General features: G+C 48.4%; 1 protein-coding gene and 1 long non-coding RNA gene across 2 annotated transcripts in view; one reads left to right on the top strand and one right to left on the bottom strand.

Moving 5' to 3' along the window:
• The window catches only part of LSS (lanosterol synthase), a 30,043-nt gene that overhangs the window by 2,576 nt on the left and 2,372 nt on the right, over window positions 1-25,095 (top strand). Inside the window, exons 3-19 of the mRNA XM_077314139.1 lie at window positions 1,223-1,361; window positions 2,846-2,954; window positions 4,082-4,203; window positions 5,839-5,935; window positions 6,871-7,006; window positions 9,188-9,296; window positions 10,548-10,666; window positions 11,565-11,662; window positions 12,400-12,427; window positions 13,017-13,073; window positions 15,154-15,225; window positions 18,688-18,738; window positions 18,897-19,046; window positions 20,084-20,180; window positions 21,379-21,484; window positions 22,742-22,807; window positions 23,635-23,715. Coding sequence (XP_077170254.1) covers window positions 1,223-1,361; window positions 2,846-2,954; window positions 4,082-4,203; window positions 5,839-5,935; window positions 6,871-7,006; window positions 9,188-9,296; window positions 10,548-10,666; window positions 11,565-11,662; window positions 12,400-12,427; window positions 13,017-13,073; window positions 15,154-15,225; window positions 18,688-18,738; window positions 18,897-19,046; window positions 20,084-20,180; window positions 21,379-21,484; window positions 22,742-22,807; window positions 23,635-23,715 — 1,637 coding nt within the window. The remainder of the gene's footprint in view (window positions 1-1,222; window positions 1,362-2,845; window positions 2,955-4,081; window positions 4,204-5,838; window positions 5,936-6,870; window positions 7,007-9,187; window positions 9,297-10,547; window positions 10,667-11,564; window positions 11,663-12,399; window positions 12,428-13,016; window positions 13,074-15,153; window positions 15,226-18,687; window positions 18,739-18,896; window positions 19,047-20,083; window positions 20,181-21,378; window positions 21,485-22,741; window positions 22,808-23,634; window positions 23,716-25,095) is intronic.
• LOC143825815 (uncharacterized) overlaps window positions 2,827-25,095 on the bottom strand; it is a 28,199-nt gene continuing 5,930 nt past the window's right edge. The window contains exon 3 of the long non-coding RNA XR_013226988.1: window positions 2,827-2,952. This is a non-coding gene — a long non-coding RNA (uncharacterized LOC143825815). The remainder of the gene's footprint in view (window positions 2,953-25,095) is intronic.

Here is a 25,095-nt window from a genome sequence, read left to right as displayed (position 1 = left end):
TTACTCTGGGGTGGGGTGGGAGCACGAGACCTTCTCTGCCATCTTCTTTTTCTTCTTCTTTATTCCATTTGGCTCAGGGCGGTGTATAAGACAAGTCAAAATTAACAGTAGATTAAAAACCAGCACAATAACACCAACATTAAGAGTATAAAACAAATAAAAACACAAGTAGCGCATTCGCAGCATTCAGCAATAGCAACCTCCAGGTATTCACTGCCCATAAATCTCCAGACCAGGTGTCTCCCATTGGGGGTGTTTTGTTATTATCTGCCCTATCTCATGGGGTTCAGGGTGGATTACAGTAAAAGCAAAAACAGATGCAAGTGTGATACAGAAATACAGATCTAAAATAAAATAAGCTAAAGATGTTAAAACAATAATTAAACCAGCTGCCCGCTGTTTTATCATGAGAAAGAGGGCATCTGAGTTAGTCGGTTGATTCTGACAAGTTAGCCTTGCTCAAAGCGAGATTGACATCTCCATCACTGTCTCTGATGGAGTTTTGCATCAGGATATGCAACATACGTCTGGAGTCTGGGATGTTGGGATGTTGTTGAGGAGCATAACCTGTGGCCTGTTCTGGGTAGTGAACGTGAGCACGAACTTGTACTTCAGGGACCAGTGGTTTAGAGTGGTGAACTCTCATCTGGAGAACCAGGTCTGATTCCCCACTCCTCTTCCACATGAAGCCTGTTGGATGATCTTAGGTTGGTCACAGTTCTCTCTGAAATCTCCCACAGGTTGCCTGGTTTGGAGAGAGAAAGGCAAGGAGATTGTAAGCCGCTTTGAGACTCCTTAAAAGGTAGCCGAAAACAGGGTATAAAATGTTAGCAGAGTTTGAGAATGCAGAGAAAACGAAGCACCAGGCTGCTTAAAGAATAGAGTAGTTTTGTTTATGAAGAGAAACAACAAGGTATAGAACGAGAGAGAGAGAGCCCTAACTAACTGTTCTAGCTGATATTTGCATTCCTGTTCAACTGCTGTTTTAGAGGCAAGCAGGGAGGAAGTATACTCAAAACACAGGAAGACTCCTGTTGAGCCAACCAGGAATACTGGAGGAGATAATCTGAAAATCATCAGGAAGTTCCTATCCTGCCTATGCTAAATATATTTCTTCTCTGATGCCCCCTGCAGGACACCCTTTATATTCTGCTCAGTTATGCACACTGCAAATCCTGTATATTCCAACATTAACACTGGTTCCTCCATTTTTCCTTGGCAGAGTAAAATCTTTCCAGTCTTACCTCAGGCCTGTACCGCACAAGAGGCATCAGTCAATGGAATGAAATTTTATTCTCGCCTCCAAGCAGAGGATGGCCACTGGGCCGGGGACTACGGTGGGCCTCTCTTCTTGCTACCAGGTATGGAACTGTGAATAAGGAAGTAAATGAACAGAAGTGTCCAGCCCGTCTCTCTGTGTATTTGATACAAGCAGAGACGACCCGTCAGCCGAAGATGAATAAACAGAAAGGAATTTCCAAGCTGGCGATGGCAAAAAGCTTTATTCAGAACGAGTTCCCAGGTATAAAACCTCGTTTTCGTATTTTACTTCCTCAGTAAACTGTAACAAAATCAAAGTATATCATGTCTTCATGCAGACCTAGGCTTTTATACCTAGAAACTTGTTCTGAATAAAGCTTTTTGCCATCGCCAGCTTGGAAATTCCTTTCTCTTTATTTTCTGTGTAGTTGAGGCAAAATATAACTGAATTACCCTCAAGCCATTGCTGGTAGCTCTCTACTTTCTCCAAAGGCTCAATTAAAGAGGACACCTGTAAAGTGTTTCCTTGAAACAGGTGGTGAGGAAGCCCCGCAAATTGCAATAGTCAGGACAGCAACTCAAAAAGGTTCTTGTTCTTGTAGCGGAAGACCTGGCACTCCCAGGAGAAAGCTGATCTAAGTTGGCCTGTGAGTTCATTTAGGGAGAACATAAGAAGAGCTCTGCTGGATCAGACCAAGCGTCCATCTTGTCCAGCATTCTGTCTCGCACAGTGGCCAACCTGTTCCTCAAGTTCCAGTGTAGTGGTTAAGAGTGCTGACTTCTAATCTGGCAAGCCAGGTTTGATTCCCCACTCCTCCACATACAGCCAGCTGGGTAACCTTGGGCTTGTCATAGTCCTGTTAGAGCTGTTCTGACCGAGCTGTCCTGTCAGGGCTCTCTCAGCCTCACCTCCCTCACAGGGTGTCTGTTGTGGGGAGAGAAAGGGGGAAAGCGATTGTAAATTGCTTTCAGACTCCTTCACTCAGTGAAAAGTGGGGTATAAAAACCAACTCTTCTTCTTTGTCATCGTCTTTGTAATTGTTTTCTTGCATTTTGGGAGAAAGAGAAAAAATTCTGTTTGTCAGCTTCCTCCGCCCCATGCCTAAGTTTATAAACCTCTAGCGTGCCCCCCCATTCATTCTTTAAATAAAATAGTTTTATTAAGAAGAGAAACAGCTATGTAGAGAAAGAGGAGAGAGGAGAGATTCCTAACTGTCTAACTGTAGTCTGCAGTCATTCTTCCTGTTGTGGAGGCAAGCAGAGAGGAATTATGCTGAATGTAGGGAGTCTCCAAAAAGCCAATCTGGAAACTGGAGGAGATTATTTGAAAATCATCAGGAAGTCTTCAGCTAACTATGTTAAATACACATATCCTCCAATACCCTTCAGGACATTCTTCATATGTTTCTGCAACATGCACATTACAGATCTTGCATATTGCAACAGGAATATGATTTTATTTCTTTTATACTGTTAGTAACTTCTGGATGCATGGATGACCCTGCCATAGGCTCTCTGACCTTCTCCTGAGTTTGTTCTTTTTGCTGACTAAACCAATGACGTTACGATGCTCTCTGCTCCACAGGGCTCCTGATTACATGCCATGTTGCCAAGATCCCGCTTCCTGAAGAGAGCAAGAAGGAGATGGTGCGCTACCTGCGTTCCGTGCAGCTCCCGAATGGCGGATGGGGCCTGTGAGTCAAAGGAGAATGCCAGTGCTTTTGTAACTGAGCAACCGAGGAAGATGTTTCTGGCTCCTTGTAATCTCACATTTCAAAGTGCATCTTGGAGGATAGGATTGGGGCTGGGACCACTTGTATCCCTTTGAGCAGGGGTAGTCAACCTGTGGTCCTCCAGATGTTCATGGACTACAATTCCCATGAGCCCCTTCCAGCGTTTGCTGGGAGGGGCTCATGGGAATTGTAGTCCATGAACATCTGGAGGACCACAGGTTGACTACCCCTGCCTTTGAGGACTCCCTGGGCAGTTTAAAGACAATGTGTCCCCAAAAGGCTTTTGAATGAACCCGTAGACGGGAAGAAAATTCTGTTTTCTTGGGCTGTGTAGTGTGGGATGTGGGAGATGGATGCTCTCCCGTTTATTTGGCCTCAGTTCCTGCTGTTTCTTTGCAGCAAGGTGTCTCTAAAGCTGAAATGAGATGTGATTATTTTTAATGAGTTAGGTTTGAGTAAAGACTCCCCCTCCTCCCCCATTGACTGTCTCAGGTTGGGAAAATGGTGCAGGGGTACATACCGAATTGAGAGTCAGCTTGGCATATTGGTTAAGAGCGGCAACCTCTAATCGGAAGAACTGGGTTTGATTCCTCACTCCTGTACCTATAGCCAGCTTGGGTGACCTTGGATCACTCACAGTTCTCTCAGAGCTCTCTAACCTCTGCTACCTCACAGGGTGTCTGTTGCGGGGAGAGAAAGGAAAAGCAATTGTAAGCCACTTTGAGACTCCTTTGGGTAGTAAAAACCGTTGTACAACCCCCCCCCCCAGCTCTTCTCTTCTTATTCTACCCCCCCCCCCATTGCAATCCCAGTTCAAATTGTGTCCCTGTGATGTTGGAGACCCCCTGATATAAACTGGCTTTTAAAAAGCAGTCTGTCATTTCCCTTGCAAACTTCAGTTCCTGTCTCTTTCTAACAGTAGCCAAGTGAGGCAGAATTTGCAGTCCTCCATTTTCATCAGTTTTTTTGCTTCCGTGGGTGTTGGTTAGCACCAGGCCAGTGGTGGAGGGGGTGAGGGGCGGAAAGGACTTCTGTCCCATGGAAACAGCATGGGACTTCCTAATCCTCTTCCCACTTGCTTCCGGTAGGCATATCGAGGACACGTCCAAGGTGTTTGGTACCGCTCTCAACTACACGGCCATGCGGCTTCTGGGGGTCGGTCCTGATGACCCGGACGCAGTGAGGGCTCGGAACAACCTCCACAGCAATGGTGAGTCACTGACTGGAGGCTGCAAAGAGGCGGGGAAGCAGAGGTGAGGTGGCTGTGTCCCCACCAAGCCTTGGTCTTCAGAAAAGAGTCATCTGAGGTGGGCCTGGAGGTGGGAAAGGACAGAGGCCCATTTAGCCCTGAAGTGCTGAGGACGGTGACACCTGAGTCTTGTCTACATCTACCCTTTGGGTTATTCGTTTCCCTCTCTGCTTTTGGTTGCCAGAGCAGTCACAGAGCGCATTTTCACATGCGTCCAAGCTGTCTCTTTCTGTATTTGCAACGAGAAGCCAGAGAGAGGACACCAGACCAGCAAAATGCCTCTGACTGCAGCCAGGGTTCCCTCCGGCTGAGGAGATTTCCAGGTTTCAGCCAAGGGCTTCTTTTCCTGGTTCTGGGCTTCAGCTGAGGGTGGAGACGTTGTCCTAGGTGTAACACACGAAAATGATAAATGTGTGTGCCACGAATTGTCGTGGTTTTCTCAGCCAGAGTCTATTGGCTGTTGTGGGTTTTCCAGGCTGTGTGACTGTGGGCTGATAGCTTTAGTCCCTGATATTTCACCAGTAACTGTGGCTACGTTCTGGACCAGTTGTAGTTTCCGGATCAAGGATAAGGGCAGGCCAGTATAGGGCGAGTTGCAGAAGTCCAGTCTAGAGGTGACTGTGGATCACTGTAGCTAGGTCTTCCAGGGCCAAGTAGGGCACTAGTAGTTTGGGTTGGCGAAGGTGGTAAAATGCCAGCTGTGCTACCATCGTGATCTGAGCCTCCATTGAAAGGGAGGCATCAAGAGTCACCCCCAGATTGCTGTCGGAGTGGGACCTTTCCGTCTTGGTGCTTTCGTGTGTGTGTGTATATTTGTAACTGTTGGGATTCAGTAGAGCAGGGGTAGTCAAACTGCGGCCCTCCAGATGTCCGTGGACTACAATTCCCAGGAGCCCCTGCCAGCATTCGCTGGCAGGGGCTCCTGGGAATTGTAGTCCACGGACATCTGGAGGGCCGCAGTTTGACTACCCCTGCAGTAAAATGGTCTTTTTGTCTGGAAACACTCAGTTCCATGTGAGTAGGTTTGTAAATAGTTTACTAACAAAACATGAGGTAAATTACACTTGGAGAGAACACATATAAGAAATGCCTTCTCTGAGCAGACTAACTGACCTCTTCTCTCACAGACAAGTACCAATTGTCAGACTTAGCAAAAGTAGTACCTTCTTTTCAGTGTGGTTTTCTTTTCAGGCTCTCTCTCACTCCACAGCACCCTAGCTAATTTATACAAACTAACCAACTGTAACATTTCAGAGTTTCCATTCAGTGACTAGAATGAATGCATATTCCAAGGGTGATGTATCAGATGAGACAAGAATGTGATACATTACACACATGCCTTCCTAAGAAGTATATAAACTGCCCAAGAATTATTCACGCACTCCGTACTTTGAAATACAGAGATTTCCCTCTTGCCATGGCCTATCTCTGAAGATACCAGCCATACTTACTGGTGAAATTTCAGGAACTAAAATTGCCAGGCCATGGCCACGCAGGCCAGAAAACCCAAAAACAGCCTGTGTGTTAACCAAAGTCTGTTTTATGATCCCTGTTTCCCTCACATTTCCATGGACTCTTATATGTTTGGCTTTTCAGGTGGGGCTGTGGGTATCCCTTCCTGGGGTAAATTTTGGCTGGCTGTCTTAAATGTCTACAGCTGGGAAGGAATGAATACCCTTTTCCCAGAGATGTGGTAAGTAGCATTTGAATTGCACTAATTGTTGGGTGCAACTTATTTTTGAGGTGCCTTCTCTCAGAACCCAGTGGCAGGAGGACTGTCATGGGGGAGGGGGAGGAAGGGTGTTCTGCCTCAGTTTTGAATCCTGGCAAATCTAGTTGAAGCACACTTAAAAAAAAAATGCATCCAATTTGGCACTCCCAGTAATTGCTGCCTCAAGGAATTTCAGCGCAGAAAAAGCCTGGCCATACATGCGCACAAATGTTCTATCGAGATTTTTAAGTTCTGGATTTTAAAATGCTGAGGTACTTGCTGAGGAGAGGCAATGTTGAAAGAAACCAGAATGTCTCAACGCATGTGCCTGCCACGGGTTAGCTTGCGGAAACTGTGACTCTTGAAAGCTTATGGCCCCAAAATCTTGTGGGTCTTTAAGGAATCAAATGTAGTTGTTGTACTGTAAACTAAAATGGCTACCCTCTGAAACTTTGTTTCTGTCAGAAGATTCTGTTTTTGCTTTATGCTAGGGCAGGCTTTCTCAACCAGGGGTTTTATGAAACCCTTGGGTTTCTTAACGGCCTTGAGAGGGTTTCCCCAACGGTCCAGAGTTAATTAATCTTAATATACATTAAAATTTTGTTAAACATTTAACAGGCAATGTGATCATATGTGGTCATGTTGACCTTCCCCACTCTTCCGAAATGGCTAATGATGGGCCTGGAGGGCGTGGGAAGGGGAGGGACACTGGTGGGCATGTCCACAGCTCTGCTTCCCAACCATAGTCTGCACCACCGCACCACTTCTGGTGTTTCTCAAAGCCTGAAGAAAGTTCAGGGGGTTCTCACTGGTAAAAACATTGAGAAAGACATTGAGAATACATTGAGAAAGGCTGCGCTACGGCAAGCCGCAATTTTCCATCCTTAATTTGAGGAAACCTTTTTGTTTTGTGGCAGGCTGTTTCCTTCCTGGATGCCAGGCCACCCTGCCTCTCTCTGGTGCCACTGCCGTCAGGTCTACCTGCCCATGGCCTACTGCTATGCTACACGCCTTACCGCAGCAGAGGATGAACTTGTCCTGAGCCTCCGGCAGGTACTTTAGGCCTCCCCTCTTCCTCCCTCTCTGCCCTTCTCTCAGCGAGACTGATGGCCGTCTGTAATTTCAAGGTCGCCTCCTCAGCAATCTCACAAAGCTTAGTCTAAACCGCAGGATGTAGAATCTCAGCTCCCCATTGTTTCCCTCGCTGTTATGCCCCTCAGTGGCCTACAGCTACACTGCTGTTCTGCTCCTTGAAAGGAACAAAGCCACAAAGCCACACTCCTATCAGATATCAAGTCAAAGTTTGATTTAAAACGAGCCAGGTTAATGCAAGCGAGGTTTTCTGCTTTACTGCGAGGTGGCTTTGAAGCGTTGTGAACACGCCGACTGCAGCTGAAGAGCTCTGTTTTGCAGGCCCTGTGGAACGCAGAAAGTTCCCACAGGGCCTGCAGCTTGACTGGGAGCTCATTCCACTAGGTCGGGGCCAAGCCCGAAAAGGCCCTGGCCCTATTTGAGGCCAGGCATGCTTCTCTAGGGCCGGGAATCACTAACAAGTCAGTACCCACAGAACATAAAGCCCTGCGGGGGGAGGGCATAATCATCTTTCCCCCCATTATTGTAATATTGTTGCGTTTTTCAGCGGCTCTGTGTTTGTTGTGTTGGATAAAGATCTATGGCCAGTACAATAAATCTGACTACTGAAGAATAAAAACCTAGACTGAGTATACAAAGCGAGGATAGAACAACAGAGCAGCTTGAAAATAGCCTTTTAAAATGATTCTCAAGCAGAGAATTCTACGTCTAGAAATTGGGGTTGCCAACTCTAGCTTGGGAAATTCCAGGAGATGTGAAGATGGAGCTAGGGACGTGCGATTCTGCTTAGATAAGTATGAAAAAACTCAAATCAATGCTGATTCAGGGTTTTTTTTTCCAAAGGCTTATCCAAGCCGAATAGTGATCCCCATTGGTTTAAATCAGCTGAATCAGAGAAGCCTGAATTGATTTGGGCTTGATTCAGCTGATTGGATTTTTTTTTTAAATGCTTCCCCAGCAGAACCTGTCTGAGGCTGCACCCAAGCAGGTTCACGCTGGGTCTGCTGGGGAGACGTTTAAAGACCAAACCGAAACATTTAAACATCTCTCCAGCAGACCCGGCCTCTGTTTGTCAGGCTCCAATGGAGCAGAATCAATTTGGGTAAACCCAGATCACTGTGCCAAGCCGGTGATTCAGGTATAATTGAATCAATTCAGGCTGAATCAAAAGAGTACCGAATTGTTTTTAGGGAAATAGATCTGTCTTCTGGTGATGGGTTTTAATGTTGGGAGAACTCCAGGCTCCAACTGCAAGTGGGGAACTCTATTAGAAGCTGACCCTGTTAGCAATTTGTAAAGGTGAAACCCTTTAGGTTTTACCCCTTATGGATTAAAAAAAAAGCAGTGTTTTGTCTGGGATACTAAAATAGGAGAGGGGGAGGCCTTCAGATGAACGTCAAGAGAAGGACTTTCTACAGGCATTCAAACAGCCTCGTCTCAGGTTGCCATCTGCCATGCCTACACTACAAGGGCACAGATCTTGTCTTCAGGGCAGGGCAGTATTGGAGAATGCAGCATACGGCATTAGTCAGACCCCACCTGGAGTATAGAATGCTGTTCTGGAGGCCCCACTTCAAAAAGTACGCGGGCAAAATTAAGAGGCTTCAGAGGAGAGCAGTGAGGATGATCCCCAGGGAACCGAGCACCGTGAGGAAAGGCTGAGGGACTTGGAAATGTTCAGCCTGGAGAAGAGGTGGTTGAGAGGAGACATGATCGCTGTTTTGAAGTATTTGAAAGGTTGTCAGAGGAGAGCAGGGAAAGGTTCCTGTTGGCAGCAGAGGAGAGGACCAGCAGTGATGGGTTTAAACTGCATGGAGAACGATATCGACTAGATATCAGGGGGGAAATTTCCACAGTCCTTCAGCAGTGGAATTGACTGCTTATGGAGGTGGTTAGCTCCCCCTCACTGGCAGTCTTCAAGCAGCAGAGGGACAGATACTTCTCATGGATGCTTTAAGCTGATCCTGCATCCAGCCGCGGGTTGGACTAGATGGCCTGTCTGGCCCCTTCCACCTCTATGATTCTGGTGACAGATGAGGCCTCGGTTGGGTGTCTGTGGTTCCTCGGTCCCATTTCTGAATTCATTTGCTAACGATAACCCTGCTGTTACTGACACAGTGTCCTCGGACCATCTCTTTGCAGGAACTGTACGTGCAAGACTATAACAGCATCGACTGGCCAGCACAGAGAAATAACGTGGCGGCATGTGACCTTTATACCCCACATAGCTGGCTGCTTAACATTGTCTATGGTGAGTGAGGCTTGAACTCTGGTCCGGACAGTGCAGCATGGTGGGCTTTGCATCTATTCTCCCTTTCTGCCACTCATCCACCCAACAGTCCCATTAGCCAAGCTAGGATCTGTATTGCCCTTAAGATACAGGAGAATTTTGTAGGTTGCTACCTGCTGCAATTCCTCATAGAGGCATTTGGGTATGGCTTCAGGTGGGAGCCCCAGCAGTTCCGTGTGGCGCTTCTGGAGAAGAGCAGAACGTGCAGCCCAGCGCTTTTCCTTGTTTCCTTGGAAGTAAACCTTCCGATTGCAAAAATCAATCTCTCTGCTCCTTGCCAAGGAACTCGGGCTGGTCTCTCTTCTCCCTGCTCCTGCCTACAACCCTGTGGGGTAGGCTAAACTGCAAGGAGATGATTAGTGTTTGCTTATCGTGCGTGTCCGATGAATGGTGCGATATGAGGTTCTGTCGGGGGATGGGCTGTGGCTCAGCAGAAGAGCCTCTGCTTGGCATGCAGAAGGTCCCAGGTTCAATCCCCAGCAGCTCCAGTTAAAAAGAACAAGCAACAGGCAATGTGAACGGCCTTGTGGCCTGAAACCCTGGACAGCTGTTGCCTATCTGAGCAGATGGTACTGCCCTTGAAGTGGCCTGATTCAGTATAACATGGTCTTGTCTTCGTGGTCAAAGAATTTTCTCTGCCTGGAGCTTTCCTGATGAAGTGGTGTTGTTCTGCCTGCCCTGCTCTTGTTTAGCCTGTTGGTTGGCGGAGCCTCTGTTTTTTAATTATTTGAATTTTGAGGTTTTAAATGTTGAACCAGGGTGTCCGCTGTGGGGAGAGAAAGGGAAGGCAATTGTAAGCCACTCTGAGACTCTTTTGGGTAGAGAAAAGCGGCATATAAGAACCAGCTCTTCTTCTTCTTCAGTAATATCAGGGCTCTCTCAGCCTCACCTCCCTCACAGGGTGTCTGTTGTGGGGAGAGGAAAGGGAAGGCGACTGTAAGCCACTTTGAGACTCCTTCGGGTAGTGAAAAGAGGCATATAAGAACCAACTCTTCTTCTTCTTCAGTAATATGAGGGCTCTCTCAGCCTCACCTCCCTCACAGGGTGTCTGTTGTGAGGAGAGGAAAGGGAAGGCGACTGTAAGCCACTCTGAGACTCCTTCAGGTAGTGAAAAGCTGGCTATAAAAAAACTAGCCCTCCTCCATTCCTTGGAATTTTCTACTAGTAATCAGGCTCTTTCTCTCTCTCTCTCTCTCTGTTTCTCCCTTCCAGCAATCTGCAACACCTACGAGAGTTACCACAGCAAGGCTCTGAGAAGCCGAGCCGTGGAAATGCTCTATGATCACATCAAGGCTGACGATCGATTCACCAAGTGCATCAGCATAGGCCCAGTAGGTTTTGTCTGTGGTTTAGGCTTAGGACAAGCAGTCCGGGGCTGGGCTTGCTCTGCTGGCGCAAGAGACTCTGCCCTGGCTCTCCTTATTGCAGCTCTTGGCATAAACGTTGCTCCTTGATGCAATGGCGGCATTTCGGATTTTTGTGATATGGATGAATACGGGGTGGTGCATGGACTCGCTCAGAGACATTTCCCTTAGTTTTTGCCCAGCATCTGGCTTGAGCATATGTCCCACTGAATTCGACGCTCCTTTTTTTTTTTTTTTTTGAAGTTCCAGAGATTGGGCTTAAGTGGTAGGGAGGATAAAGGGATACTTTTGAGAGTCAGCATGGTGTAGCGGTTAAGAGCATCAGCCCCTAATTTGGAGACCAAGGTTTGATTCCCCACTCCTTCTCCACATGCAACCAGCTGGGTGAACTTTGACCAAACACAGTTATCTCGGAACTCTCTCAGTCCCACCAACCTCACAGAGTGTCTGTAGTGGGGAGAGAATGGGTAGGGGATTGTAAGCCACTTTGAGACTCACGAGGCCTGCTGGGTGACCTTGGACCAGTCACAGTTCTCTCAGACCTCTCTCAGCCCCACCTGTTTCACTCCATGAGGAGAGGAAGGAAAAGGTATTTGTAAACTGCTTTGGGACTCTTTCGGGTAGTAAAAAGCAGGGTACAAAAACCCCAGCCCTTCTTTTAAATTCCCTGTAAGCACCAACCGGCGAGTGAAAAGTCCTTCTGGGAGCTGACCCTAAATCCACAGTCCCACAGTCCTAAGAAGCTTTAGTTTTGGTTTTGTTTCCCTGATTCAAGTGTTCAGTTTGTCAAGGGGCACAAATACAGGCATTTTTTTGTTGTCCCTGAGGAAAGGAACTAACAGCTACCCTTTCGGTGGCCTTCCAGATATCGAAAACCATTAACATGCTAGTTCGGTGGTCTGCGGAGGGGGAACAATCTCCTGCCTTTCAAGAGCACATCTCCAGAATCCCTGACTACCTCTGGTAAGCGACCGAGAAATTTGGGTTTAATCAAAAAGGATCTTAATAAGTTAAATTATGTTCAGTAAATGCAAAGTCTTTAGCCATTTGAGCTTGGTCAGGGAAAAACTATATCCATACAAAAGTTCAAGACACTGACATCACTACAAGCAAAAATATTAGCATTTCTAGGTAAGCTCTTGCAGAACTGTGGCATTGGATACATAATATTACACCAGTAAGCTTCACTTACACAAGGAAAACTCAATACTGCCCCATATCAAAGCCAATAGACAAGCAATTCATACTTCCTACTTAACATGCTTCTAAGAATATGACTAGGTTACCTATGGTACGCTACAGACGCAACATGGATGTTGGGCTACGGAGCTTAAGGAAACAGGATCTGTGTAATTCTGCCACTGGCTTCTAAAAGTACCGAATATTGTAGGGTTCACTACCTGACATTTTCACAAAACCCTGGTTGAGAAAGCCTAGTCTAACTTCATGGCCCTCCTGCTACACAAGTTCAGGGGAGAGAGAGAGAGATGTGAGGTATCTTAGCTGAACGGGGATTTTGGCCCGAGCTTCCCGTATTTCTAACCCAGGACTCCTGCTGTTGCAGCACCAGGAGCCTTTCCTTAGTGTCTCGTGGGGATGCTCATTTATCGCAGACCCTGCAGGAGAAGCTTGCAGCAGTCAAATGGATGGCTGCATTCCCTACAGTAACAATGCTGCAACTTTTCTCTGTCTCCCCACAGGCTAGGACTGGACGGCTTGAAGATGCAGGTAAAGCCCTGGCGGCCAAAAGGAAAGAGTTTCTTCTTCTGTTTCTTCTTCTTTCTCTTCCTTCCGGAGGGCCAACCAGAGTCAGAGAGGTGGGCCAAGTAGGAAGGGGTTGCATTCTTCCACCCCCAACCCTCCATTTCTCTGTACCACATGGCTGTGTTTTGCTCTGCTGCTAATGGCGGGAGGGGAGCCCCTGAGAGAGGGCAAGGAAAACATGAAGTTTGTCTGCAATCCCACCACCCCCGAGCAGGGGAGCAACTGGGCCAGTCAGATCAATGCTGGAAATCCATCCCAAGTCAGCCATCCTCTCTCAGATTTTTCCAGGTACAGGCCAGGTTTCTTGGCTGACCAGGGTAGATTGTTCATGTGGAAATTCATACACCTGTGTGTGTGTGGAAGGTGCCCTCCATCGCAGCTGACTTAACAGCAGCTCCTTGGGAGTAGTTTGGAGATGAATTGTGATTCTGGGGGATCCCCAGGCCCCACCTGGAGGTTGGCACCCCTAGTTGCAGGTAGAAAGAAGACAGCATTCTTAAGTAAAAGAAAAGGGCATGGGGCGTATTTCAGCTGTGTGTTCCTTCTCTTTTAGGGCACTAACGGATCACAGATTTGGGACACAGCGTTTGCAGTCCAAGCTTTCTTGGAGGTACTTTTCACAAGTTCTCCTCGCCCGTGTCGTGCCATCAGTATGGCAGAAGTGTGCAAAGCCGTGGTTTCTTTATTTTGGTGGGAGAATTGTTTGAAGGACTTGATGAGTTCTTTTAAGTGAGCTAAGTTGTATAGCAGGCTTTTGCAACCAGGGTTTTGCGAAACCGTGGAGTTTCTTAACGACTCTGGAAGGGTTTCCCAAATGGGCAAGAGTTAATTAATTTTTAATTTTTTAAAAATGATTGTTGTTCATTTATTGAGTAAAGGTATCCCCTGTGCAAGCACCAAGTCATGTCTGACCCTTGGGGTGACGCCCTCCAGCGTTTTCATGGCAGACTCAATACGGGGTGGTTTGCCAGTGCCTTCCCCAGTCATTCCCGTTTACCCCCCAGTAAGCTGGGTACTCATTTTACCGACCTCGGAAGGATGGAAGGCTGAGTCAACCTTGAGCCGGCTGCTGGGATTGAACTCCCAGCCTCATGGGCAGAGCTTTCAGATGGCTGCCTTACCACTCTGCGCCACAAGAGGCTCTTACTCATTTATTGAGTGATATTGACCATAGATGATCATGTCAACCCACCCGCCCCTCCCAGAGTGGCCAAGGTTGGGCCCGGAGGGGAGGGTCCCCAGGTGGGCGTGTCCACAGCTCTGCTTCCCAACCATATTCTGTATGATCTCACCACTTCTGGGGTTTCTCAAAGCCTGAAGAATGTTTCAGTGCTTTCTCAACTGTAAAAAAAAGTCGAGAAAGGCTTCAGATTTGGTTACTTGTGCTTCGTTGGGACTTTCTCCACCAGCTCTTCAAAAACAACAGTGCAGACTAAGAGGATCCTGAGGGCGAGTCATGACTAAGCGGGTTACATTTTTATCCTACGCTTCCTCCAAGGGTTTCTTTTATTAAATGACTGCATGAATGATCCTGCCTTTCTCCCCATAGGGGACCCAGGGCAATTTACCCTAAGCTTTCTCCCTTCCCCCATTTGCCCCTCACAATGATAGCCCTGTGAGGTGGGTCAGGCTGCTTGTTTGTCACTGGCCTAAGGCCACCACGAAAAAAAGGACGGTTCGAAATTAATGTAACAGAAAACAGAACCTATCCTGGGCTAAACAATTTCACAATAAATATCAATAAACGTTTCTTATATCTTCTTTTAAATATGTATATTAGAACAACCAGAACGGCCTCCAGATTAAACCGTTTTCAAGTGGGTTTTCCTCAGTGGTTGTTTTTCTAAAATATAAGGCCGCCAAGCAGGTTTCCATGGCAACCTGGAGATGGGATCCCGTCTCCCCCTGATGCTCCCCTGGCATTCTGACCCTTGCCCAAGGCTGGCATCCCAGGCCACAATGGTGCGTTTCGCGGGTAGGTTGGAAGCTGAGGCAGCGTGGCGTGGGGATTGGGAGTGTCGGATCTGAAAGTTCTGGGTTTGAATCTCTGCTCCTGCCAAGGAAGCCGACTGGGTAATGTGGGGCCAGTCACACCCTCTGAGTCTAACCCACCTCACAGGGTTGTTGTGTGAATAAAATGGGGAGAAAGACATAAGCCGCCCTGGATCCACATTAGAGAGAAAGGTGGGGATGCAGATGTGTAAATTCTGCCACTTGATGGTCTAACTCAGTGGTTCTCAACCTTCCTAATGCCGCGACCCCCTTTGGGTCACCGAGGCCAGCAGTGGTGGCCTTGGTGACCCCTGGGAAAAGGGTTGATCGACCCCCATAGGGGTTACGAACCCCAGGTTGAGAACCGCTGTTCTAACTAATGCACCACACACTGTCTGGCTGTTTATCGAACACAGTTAACAAAATCTACTTTGACCTAAGCTTACCAGCATCTGTTCCACAGCTGGCTCTGGAACCTAAGTGGTGATGTGATGACTTAGCCCAGGGGTAGTCAAACTGCGGCCCTCCAGATGTCCATGGACTACAATTCCCAGGAGCCCCCTGCCAGCGTTTGCTGGCAGGGGGCTCCTGGGAATTGTAGTCCATGGACATCTGGAGGGCCGCAGTTTTGACTACCCCTGACTTAGCCAAAAACCCCTCAAGAGTTTAAAAACAATATATATTTTTCCTTTGTGAAGGCTGGGGCTCAAAAGAAGCCTGAATTTGCTTCCTGTCTGCAGCATGCACACGCTTTCTTCAGAATCACTCAGGTAAGAACCAAAGTACTGATTATAGACTGACTCGTGAACTAACCTTTCATCATCCAGTTCTGATATCATCTTTACATTTTGGAATGAGGTGATAGAATAGCCATCTTCAAGGACTTGAAGGGCTGTCGCATAGAGGATGGAGCAGAGTGGGTTTTGTTGCCCCAGAGGGCCGGACCAGAAACAATGGGATGGAATTAATTCAAAAGAATTTTTGGCTTAACTTCCGGAAGAAGTTCCTGACAGTTAGAGCAGTTCCTCAGTGGAACAGGCTTCCTCAGGAGGTGGTGGCTTCTCTGGAAGTTTTAAAGCAGAGGGCAGCCATCTGACAGAAATGCTGTGAATTTAGGCAGACTGTAAGTGGGTGGATAGGATTGTGTAGGTGCTTGGCTCTTGTGGCCATTTCCTGCATTCTGGAGGGGGTTGGGCTAGATGACCCTGGAGGTCCCTTTCAAATCTAAGATTCTATGATAGTTCCTTTAGACCAGTGGTCCCCAACCTTTATTAGGCTGGGGACCGGCAGGGCATCGGGCCGCGCCCACGAGCCGCGCCTGCGGATCGGGCCGCGCGGGCGCGGCCTGCATGGGCGCAGCCCGGCCTTGATTCCCTCTTCCCGCCCTCCCGCAGTAAGTAGCTTCCCGGGCCGCAAGATTGCGGCCTGGGAAGTTTTTTACTGTGGTGGGGGGGGTGGGGAGAGGGAGCTGCGGCCCGGCGCCATGGCCTTTGCGGCCCGGCGCCGGGCCGCGGCCCGCAGGTTGGGGACCACTGCTTTAGACAAGACAGGCAGACTCATCCGTGATCTCATCTATCCCACATGTGAATCCTTCTTTACAGGGCCATCTTATCATTAGGCCAGAGATTCCCATCCAGGGGTCCGTGACTTTTCCTCTCCTGCCCTAAGGGACTCAGTCTCAGACACAAGTTAGTGAACCAGCAGCTTGCATTGAATTCTCTTGTGGTTTCTGTCCCTGGGAGGGAGCAGAGCTTGCCCATCTACTCTCACCTTAAGCCCCCCTAGTTCTCCTTGATCCCATCTGTTAATGTGGGTGGTGATGATATTTCCAGTGACCTGTCACTTCCTGTGGGTGTGGCAGGAAGGTGTGGCCAGCTGACATCACTTCCAGAGTTCCTCAAAGCCTGAAAAATTATTTCAGGGACTCATCCATGGTCAAAAGGTTGGAAAATGCTGCATTAGGCAAGGCAGGCATAGTGCCTAGGACCCAGGATTATTTTAGGGGTTCATAAAAATGTTTTGATTTCTGATTTTAAATCAAAAGGGGGGAATTAACTTTTGGGGATCAATGGTCATGTTTTATTTATTTTTCTCACATCAGGAAAAAAAATCTATTGTTTTACCTAAAACCAAAAAAAAAGTTGATGAATTTATATTAAAATTTGTTTAATATTGATGATATGGTGAGAAGAAGCCATGAAGGGAAAAGTGTCCATAAAAGTCAAAACATGGCCTTTATTCTCTGTATAAGAATGCAAGAAGAGCCCTGCTGGATCAGGCCACTGGTCCATTCTGTCCAGCACCTTGTCTCACACAGTGGCCAACCAGTTCCTCTGGGTGGTCAACAATAGGGGATAGAGGCTGAGGCCTTCATAAGAACATTAAAAAAGCCCTTCTGTATCAGGCCAGTGGTCCATCTAGTCCAGCATCCTGTCTCACACAGTGGCCAGCCAGTTACTCTGGGTGGTCAACAATAGGGGATAGAGGCTGAGGCCTTCATAAGAACATTAAAAAGCCCTTCTGTATCAGGCCAATGGTCCATCTAGTCCAGCATCCTGTCTCACACAGTGGCCAGCCAGTTACTCTGGGTGGTCAACAATAGGGGATAGAGGCTGAGGCCTTCATAAGAACATTAAAAAAGCCCTTCTGTATCAGGCCAATGGTCCATCTAGTCCAGCATCCTGTCTCACACAGTGGCCAACCAGTTCCTCTGGGTGGTCAACAATAGGGGATAGAGGCTGAGGCCTTCATAAGAACATTAAAAAAGCCCTTCTGTATCAGGCCAATGGTCCATCTAATCCAGCACCCTGTCTCACACAGTGGCCAGCCAGTTCCTCTGGGTGGTCAACAATAGGGGATAGAGGCTGAGGCCTTCATAATAACATTAAAAAAGCCCTTCTGTATCAGGCCAATGGTCCATCTTGTCCAGCATCCTGTCTCACACAGTGACCAGCCAGTTCCTCTGGGTGGTCAACAATAGGGGATAGAGGCTGAGGCCTTCATAAGAACATTAAAAAAGCCCTTCTGTATCAGGCCAGTGGTCCATCTAGTCCAGCATCCTGTCTCACACAGTGGCCAGCCAGTTCCTCTGGGTGGTCAACAATAGGGGATAGAGGCTGAGGCCTTCATAAGAACATTAAAAAAGCCCTTCTGTATCAGGCCAATGGTCCATCTAGTCCAGCATCCTGTCTCACACAGTGGCCCGCCAGTTCCTCTGGGTGGTCACCAATAGGGGATACAGGCTGAGGCCTTCATAAGAATATTAAAAAAGCCCTTCTGTATCAGTCCAATGTGGTCCATCTAGTCCAGCATCCTGTCTCACACAGTGGCCAGCCAGTTCCTGTAGAAAACCAACAACAGGCCATAGAGGCCAAGGCCCCTAATGTTGCCTCCTGGCTCTCGGATTCAGAAGTTATTGTCTCTGAATGTGGAAGTTCCCCTCATTCTACATGGCCAGTAGCCACTGATAGGCCTATCCTCTATCTAGTCCCCAGGGAGGTGTCCCTGGTGTTGGTCTCATCCAGTCATGCATAAGACGTAAACTCATTCCTGCAGGGCAGAGTGCAATGTTGTCTCTAACTGTTCATCCCATCTGAATGACTTGCTTGGAGTAGTTTGCAGTCATCACTGTACAGCAGCAACCCTGGTCTCTTCTTGACCTGCAGCATCTGGCCTGAGCTAAAACTACATTCAGGTCAAAATGTATTGATCTTCAGGCTGACACCTGAAAGAGCAAACAAGAGGCATGCCAGTACTGCAGGCTGCTTACAGTCTTGTGTGGGGACTGTATTAGTATTAGTATTATTATTATTATTATTATTATTATTATTATTATTATTATTATTATTATTATTATTATTATTTAGTTAATTAATTGAATTTCTAGCCCGCCACTCACAAAAGGCTCATGGCAAGTTACAACAGTACATAAAAATCCCCAATGAAATTACCCCTAAAAACAGTCCAAAACTACACAATAACATGCACCATAGTCCACGCACAGAGTATCCAAGATGTCCAGCAGTAGAACAATCAACTCTCACCTAATAACATCCCCAGGGGTGGGCAGGGGAAGTTCCAGATCAAATCCACCCATAGAATAGCTCAGAAGGGGGGGTCATCCGGGCGGCCGTCCATCAGGAGACGCAAAATGTAGCTCCTACCATACTTTTCTTGAGGGAGGGGATCACGTCTCTCTGCTCCTGCTGAACGTGGCTTCGTCTCTCTTCCAGATTCCAGAAAACCCACCCGATTATGAGAAGTACTACCGCCAAATGAACAAGGTATATTCTTGCCAAGAGGCACTCAGAAGGGAAGCTTCCGAAAAGGAATTCCCTCCCCTAGTCTGCTTTCTTGGGTCTGAATGCTAGAATGACCTGGAAGGTGCACTGGGGAAAAATTCTTCATCGTGCAAATCTCTGGCGTCTGATTAACCCTGCAGGGCGGCTTCCCCTTCAGCACCCGCGACTGTGGCTGGATTGTGTCCGACTGTACGGCGGAAGGGCTAAAGTCCGTGATGCTGCTTCAGGAGAAATGCCCATCCATAACGGACCATGTCCCACCGGAGCGCCTCTTTGACGCTGTCAACGTGGTGAGTACCAGGAAGATGAACAAGAAGAAGAGTGGATTTTTATACTCCCTTTTCACTCCCTGAAGTCATCTAAAAGCGACTCGCACCTACCCTTCCTCTCCCCACAACAGGCACCCTGTGAGGTGGGTGGGGCTCTGACAGAACTGCTCTGCAAGGACAGCTCTAACAGGACTGTGCCTGGCCCAAGGTCACCCAGCCGGCTGCATGTGGAGGAGCAGGGAATCAAAGCCAGCTCTCCAGATTAGAGGCTGCCGCTCTTAACCATGACACCAAGGGGAAGGAGTGTTTCTCTTCTGCTGCTTCAGAGCTTGTTTTGCTCACCAGCACTGAGTGCTCCTTGGTTCTCCTTGGCTGGTTAGTGGTTGTAAATTGTGGAAGGAGACTCCTGGTGGAGATACAGAGCTAACTCGGTTGGTTTGGAGGCCCATATATGTTTTTTTACTGCTGCTTGGTGAGTTGCTCCCAGTCCCTGGGGCAGGGCGGGACCTCAATGAAACTAGGGAGTTCACCTTCTGAAGCAGCCGTTTTCTTCAGGGGATCTGATCTCTGTTGCCTGGAGATGAGCTGTAAAACCGGGGGATCTCCAGGCCCCACCGGGAGATTGGCATGTCTAAGCCATGCAGAGTCTTGCCCTGCCCAGGGCCTATTTTAAGATTCGGGCAGTTCTGTTCTGCTCAGGATGCAAACTGCTCCGCTCCGGAAAGGCAAAAGAATTATAAGGAGCATTGGACTCAAGAGAAGCTTCCTGGGTGGCTTTCAGAATGCCTCCTTGGCCCCTGTTGGTTATGGGTGGTGATGCTATGGGCCAGAGGGTAGGATGCCCCCTTGCAGGCTGGAGGTTTGCATCCTCTAGGTCTACAGAGTCATAGAATCACAGAGTTGGAAGGGATCTCCAGGCCATCTAGTCCAACCCCCTGCACTATACAGGGACTTCAGTTGCATTCTTTGCACCAAGGAGACAATGTCAGCAGGAGTTATGTAGGAGCAGAAACAGCCTCAGTTGCCTAAAATCTTGCCACATCTCCTTACCCTTTCAGTTGCTGAACATGCGCAATGCTGACGGCGGCTTTGCCACTTATGAAACCAAGCGTGGGGGCTGGCTGCTGGAGCTGCTGAACCCTTCTGAGGTCTTTGGTAAGAGCTGGGCTTCAGGTTCAGAAACCGGTGTCACTTTAGGCTGGGTGGTCTGCAGAGCGCATTTCAGGGGGGCTTGATTGCGTGTCTCCATCGAGTAGACCTGGCCAGCCGAGGACGCCTTGGCAGATCAGTTCTTCCTCTCCTTCCGGGCAGCCGAATGAAAGTTATAAAAACAGCACTTTTGAGTTTCACTGGAAAATGTCAGCGAGTGGCAAATGCTGGGGAGACTTTCTGCTTGAATGCAGCATCACTTAGAATAATAGAATCCTAGAATTGGAAGGGACCTCCCGAGTCATCTAGTAAATCCCCGGCAGAATGCATGAAATTCACAACTACCTGCTCAAACACAGTGACCCAAATTCCATGCCCAGATGATGCTGTTCCCCCCTTCCCAAAACCAAACCCAGAATCCCTGGCCAGTCTGGCCTGGAAGAAATTTGCCTTCTGATCCCAAAGTGACAATCGGCATTTCCCTGCGCATGCAAGAAAGAGCCACAAGAGCCAAGCTCAGACATAATCCCTTCTGCCCACCCAATCACAATCTGCCTAAGATCACAGAATCAGCATTTCTTGTCAGATCTAGCCTCTGCTTAAAAACTTCCAAAGAAGGAGAACCCACCACCTCCCGAGGAAGCCTGTTCCACTGAGGAACTTACGGGCTTAGTGATACATAAAGGACATCGTGGTGACTGAGGTTGTGCCTATGCGCGTGTTTGTGGCAAGACACCAAAGAGGGAGGTTGACAGCTTCATCAGAGGCTGGGTCAGCTCATGACAGCACAGCATATGTGTCAAAATAACCGTCTGTCCCACAGAGCCCCATCTAGAGAATGGGGCAGTTCATGAAGAAACCGCACTTGGTTGTGTTTTATAGGCTCCCCAACTTGGTGCCTCTGGGTGCCGGGACACCCACAAACACCTTTCCTGGCATCTGCTGAGTGTTTTTAGAAAATGGGTGGGGCTTTTGCCAAGCAAGGCTTCCGACTCGCTCTTGGAGATTTGATTGACGATTTTTTATAGTGTTATTTTGGCTGTGACATAAAGTAAGCTGCAGGGGCTATTTTGCAGCAGCACCACAAAAAGGATTGCTAGATGTAGAACAACAGTGTTCCCCGACCGGCTTTTCTTCCCCAGCACTTCTAGTTATGGCTGATCTATTGTCCTTTGCTTCCCACCCACTCCCCTGTGGTTTGCAGGCGATATTATGATAGACTATACGTATGTTGAATGCACCTCAGCAGTGATGCAGGCTCTGAAGCATTTCCACGAGAGGTTTCCTGAGCACAGAACGGACGAGATCAGGTAAATAAAGAACAGAGGCAGATCAGGGGGGATCTTCATTTTCTAGCAGTGGCATGAGAAACACGTTGGCAGAGTTTAAATGTGCAAGAGGGCAGAGCACCAGGCTGCTTACAGGAGAAAAATTGGTTTAGTTGGAAGAGAAACAATGTGGCAAGCAAGGGAGGAAGTGTGCTCAAGGAAGCAGGAAGTCTCCCGTGGAGCCAATCAGGACACTGGGGGAGATAATTCGAAAATCATCAGGACGTTCCTAGTCTAACTATGCTAAATGCACATCTCCAACGCCCCCTGCAGGGCACTTTGTATTCTGCTCAGTCGTGCCCACTGCAGATCTGGTGTATTTGAACAAGACAAACATTCTATTCAGTAAAATTTCACGTGTAAACAGAGTGTTCTGGTTTTGCCTTCAGCCCTTCAGGTTGAGGACCTACGTTGGGACATGAACGTTACAATTATCTCAGTGGGGGCAGCAAAGAGAAGCAGGGTTTATTACAGGGGTAGTCAAACTGCGGCCCTCCAGATGTTCATGGACTACAATTCCCAGAAGCCCTTCCCAGAAGGCTCATGGGAATTGTAGTCCATGGACATCTGGAGGGCCGCAGTTTGACTACCCCTGGTTTATTATCTACAGGCTGCCCTGACCTGGATAGCTCAAGCAAGCCCGATCCCGTCAGATCTCGGAAGCTAAGCTAGTATCTGGATGGGGGGTTCCCCCAAGGAACACGAAGGGTCATGATGATACAGAGGCAGGCAATGGCAAACCAACTCTCTGAACATCCCTTGCCTGGGCCGGGCGGGCAATCCAAGTATCTCCTGGCTCCATAACACATACCATGCAACAGATAATAAATAAAAGTACATGAGCTTACAAGCCAAGTAGGGCCATCTTCAACGGGGAGACTAGCAAGGAAGACCAGAGCTCCTCCTGCTCTTGCTGGAGAATGCGCTTTCAATGCACTTCAGAAGGAGATTCTCCTGTTCCACACAGGAAAACCCAGCCTCAAAAACACAGTGAAAGTGTATTATCCAACGTGTGCAGAATGGGCCCAGGGTTGCTATGCAGAGAGGCGACGTCAAGACCCCCTCTGCTCATCTCTTGCCCTGAAAGTCTCCCAAGAGGAAACATCATGGGGCTGCCCTGAGCTGGTTGCAACCCAACGCCACATTTTATCTCAGCCCAGGGTTGTGGGAGGAGGAGGGGCAGCAGCAGTTGATGGTTGCCGGTCAAAAGGGTTTCTAACGGCACCTTCTTTTGCCTAGGGAAACGCTCCGGAAGGGTTTGCAGTACTGCTGGAAGATGCAGAGAGCCGACGGCTCCTGGGAAGGGTGAGTGTCTTCTGGAGGGCAGGTTTGCAAGGGGGTGGCTCCCCAGCTGTCCGCGGCAGGGTCACAAGAGTCCTCCTACCAGTGTGGCGTGGGGATTGAGAGCGGCAGATTCCAATCAGGAGAGCCATGTTTGGTTCCCCACTCCTCCACATGCAGCCGGCTGGGGTGACCCCAGGCTAGTCTCTTAGGGCTGATCTTGCAGAGCCCCAGCTTCCTCACAGCTGTTGTGTCTGTTGTGGGGAGGGGAAGGGAAAAGTGTTTGCAAACGGCTTTGGGACTCCTTTGGGTAGTGAAAAGCAGGGTACAAAAGCCCAGCTCTTCCTCCTCTTCCTCCCAAGCATCAAGACACTAGCAGTTTGAAGACTGTGGAATAAAAAATGTGTAGAATGGTACCAGATAGATATCAGGAAAAATTTCTTTATAGTCGCAGTATTCTAACGCTGGAATCGACTGCCTAAGGAACTGGTGAGCTCCCCCTCACCGGCATTGTTCAAGCAGCGGCTGGATGGATACTTCTCCTGGATGCTTTAGGCTGATCCTACATTGAGTAGGGGGTTGGACTAGATGTCTTGTAAGACCTCTTCCAACTCTATGATTCTAACCCTTGAGTGGGTTTTTGAAAGGGAATGGCAGGGAAACTGGAAACTTTGTTCCAGTCCCCCCACCATGTGTATTTGGGGACCAGACTTTCCTAAGGAACCTGGCTGGTGGTGGTGGTGGTGGTGGGGTATTGAGTTGACTACAGCTTCCCAGGGGCCTCTCTGTGCTCTCTTCCCCCCTGCTTGACTGTTTGCATTTCACCTGCTCCCAATTTTCTCTCCTCCTAGGAGCTGGGGGGTTTGCATCACCTATGGCACCTGGTTCGCTTTGGAGGCATTTGCATGTATGGAGCACACCTACCAGGACGGGTGAGTGACAGGAGGGTTACTTGAAGCAAGAAACACTTCTTAGCTGTCGAAGCATGACTGGTTCTCTGCGCTGGAGGCTGGAGGGCCCAGAACCTGCCTAGATGCGAGCCTAGCCCTGCGACCAGAGGGGTCAGTCCACCTCCTGGGCGCCCTTGGTGACCTCACTTGGCACAAATAATCATCATAATAATACATTATTTTTATATCCCACCCTTCCTAGATAGCTCAAGTTGGATCACCACGCGGTTTAAAACAACCACATAATAAAAATCAATGAACCGTAAAGCATTTTGATAGCTTACAGTAGCCCCCCCTTTTTTTCTGTTTGAGCAGTGTGGCTAGCCCTTCTTGATGGTCTGTCTCGGCCTCAGACGTAGGCCTGATGGTTCAGCCCTGTTTTGCAGGCCTTGCGGAACTGTCTAAGGTCCTGCAGGGCCCCGTTCTCTCTTGGCAGAGCATTCCACCAGGCTGGGGCCAAGGCCAAGAAGACCCTGCCCTGGCTGAGGCCAATCTCACTTCCTTTGAGCCGGGGATCCTGAGCAGGTTTTGGTCACATGACCTTAATGCTCTTGGGGAGGTGCGTTGTGGGAGAGGTGGTCCCGTAGATACAGCGGAGAGAGTGGTGCTGCTGTGGGAGTTGAGACAAGAGCTAGAAATCATCAGAGTGTGTGGAAGGGGTCTCCCAGAACAAGTAAGTGTATGAGGGTAAGACAAAAAGTATTGCTACAAAAGAAATGGAGGTAGTGACAGATTTCATTATCCTGGGCTCCAAGATCACTGCAGATGGGGACTGCAGCAAAGAAATTAAAAGACGCTCCTGGGGAGGAAAGCTATGGCAAATCTAGACAGCATCCTAAAAAGCAGTGACATCACCCTGCCAACAAAAGTGTGTCTAGTCAAGGCTATGGTATTCCTATGTATGGCTGCGAAAGTTGGACCATAAGGAAGGCCGAGCGTCAAAGAATTGAGGCTTTTGAACTCTGGTGCTGGAGAAAACTCCTACAAGTCCCTTGGATTGCAAGGCGAACAAACCGGTCAGTCCTAGAGGAGATCAGCCCTGACTGCTCTTTAGAAGGCCAGATCCTGAAGATGAAACTCAAATACTTTGGCCACCTCATGAGAAGGAAGGACTCCCTGGAGAAGAGCCTAATGCTGGGAGTGATTGAGGGCAAAAGAAGAAGGGGACGACAGAGAATGAGGTGGCTGGATGGAGTCACTGAAGCAGGTGTTGCAAACTGAAATGGACTCCGGGGAATGGTAGAGGATCATTGTCCATGGGGTCGTAATGGGTCGGACACAACGCACCTAACAACAACAACATGTCAAAATGTGAAGCTGCTGTCTCTTGGCATATCCAACATTGAGGCAGGCTTTCTCAAC

The sequence above is a fragment of the Paroedura picta genome, chromosome 1 (assembly GCF_049243985.1).
Source record: "Paroedura picta isolate Pp20150507F chromosome 1, Ppicta_v3.0, whole genome shotgun sequence".
NCBI classification, from domain to species: Eukaryota; Metazoa; Chordata; class Lepidosauria; order Squamata; family Gekkonidae; genus Paroedura; species Paroedura picta.
The sequence above is the reverse complement of the archived record's forward strand: the minus strand, read 5'-3'. Positions and strand labels throughout refer to the sequence as shown.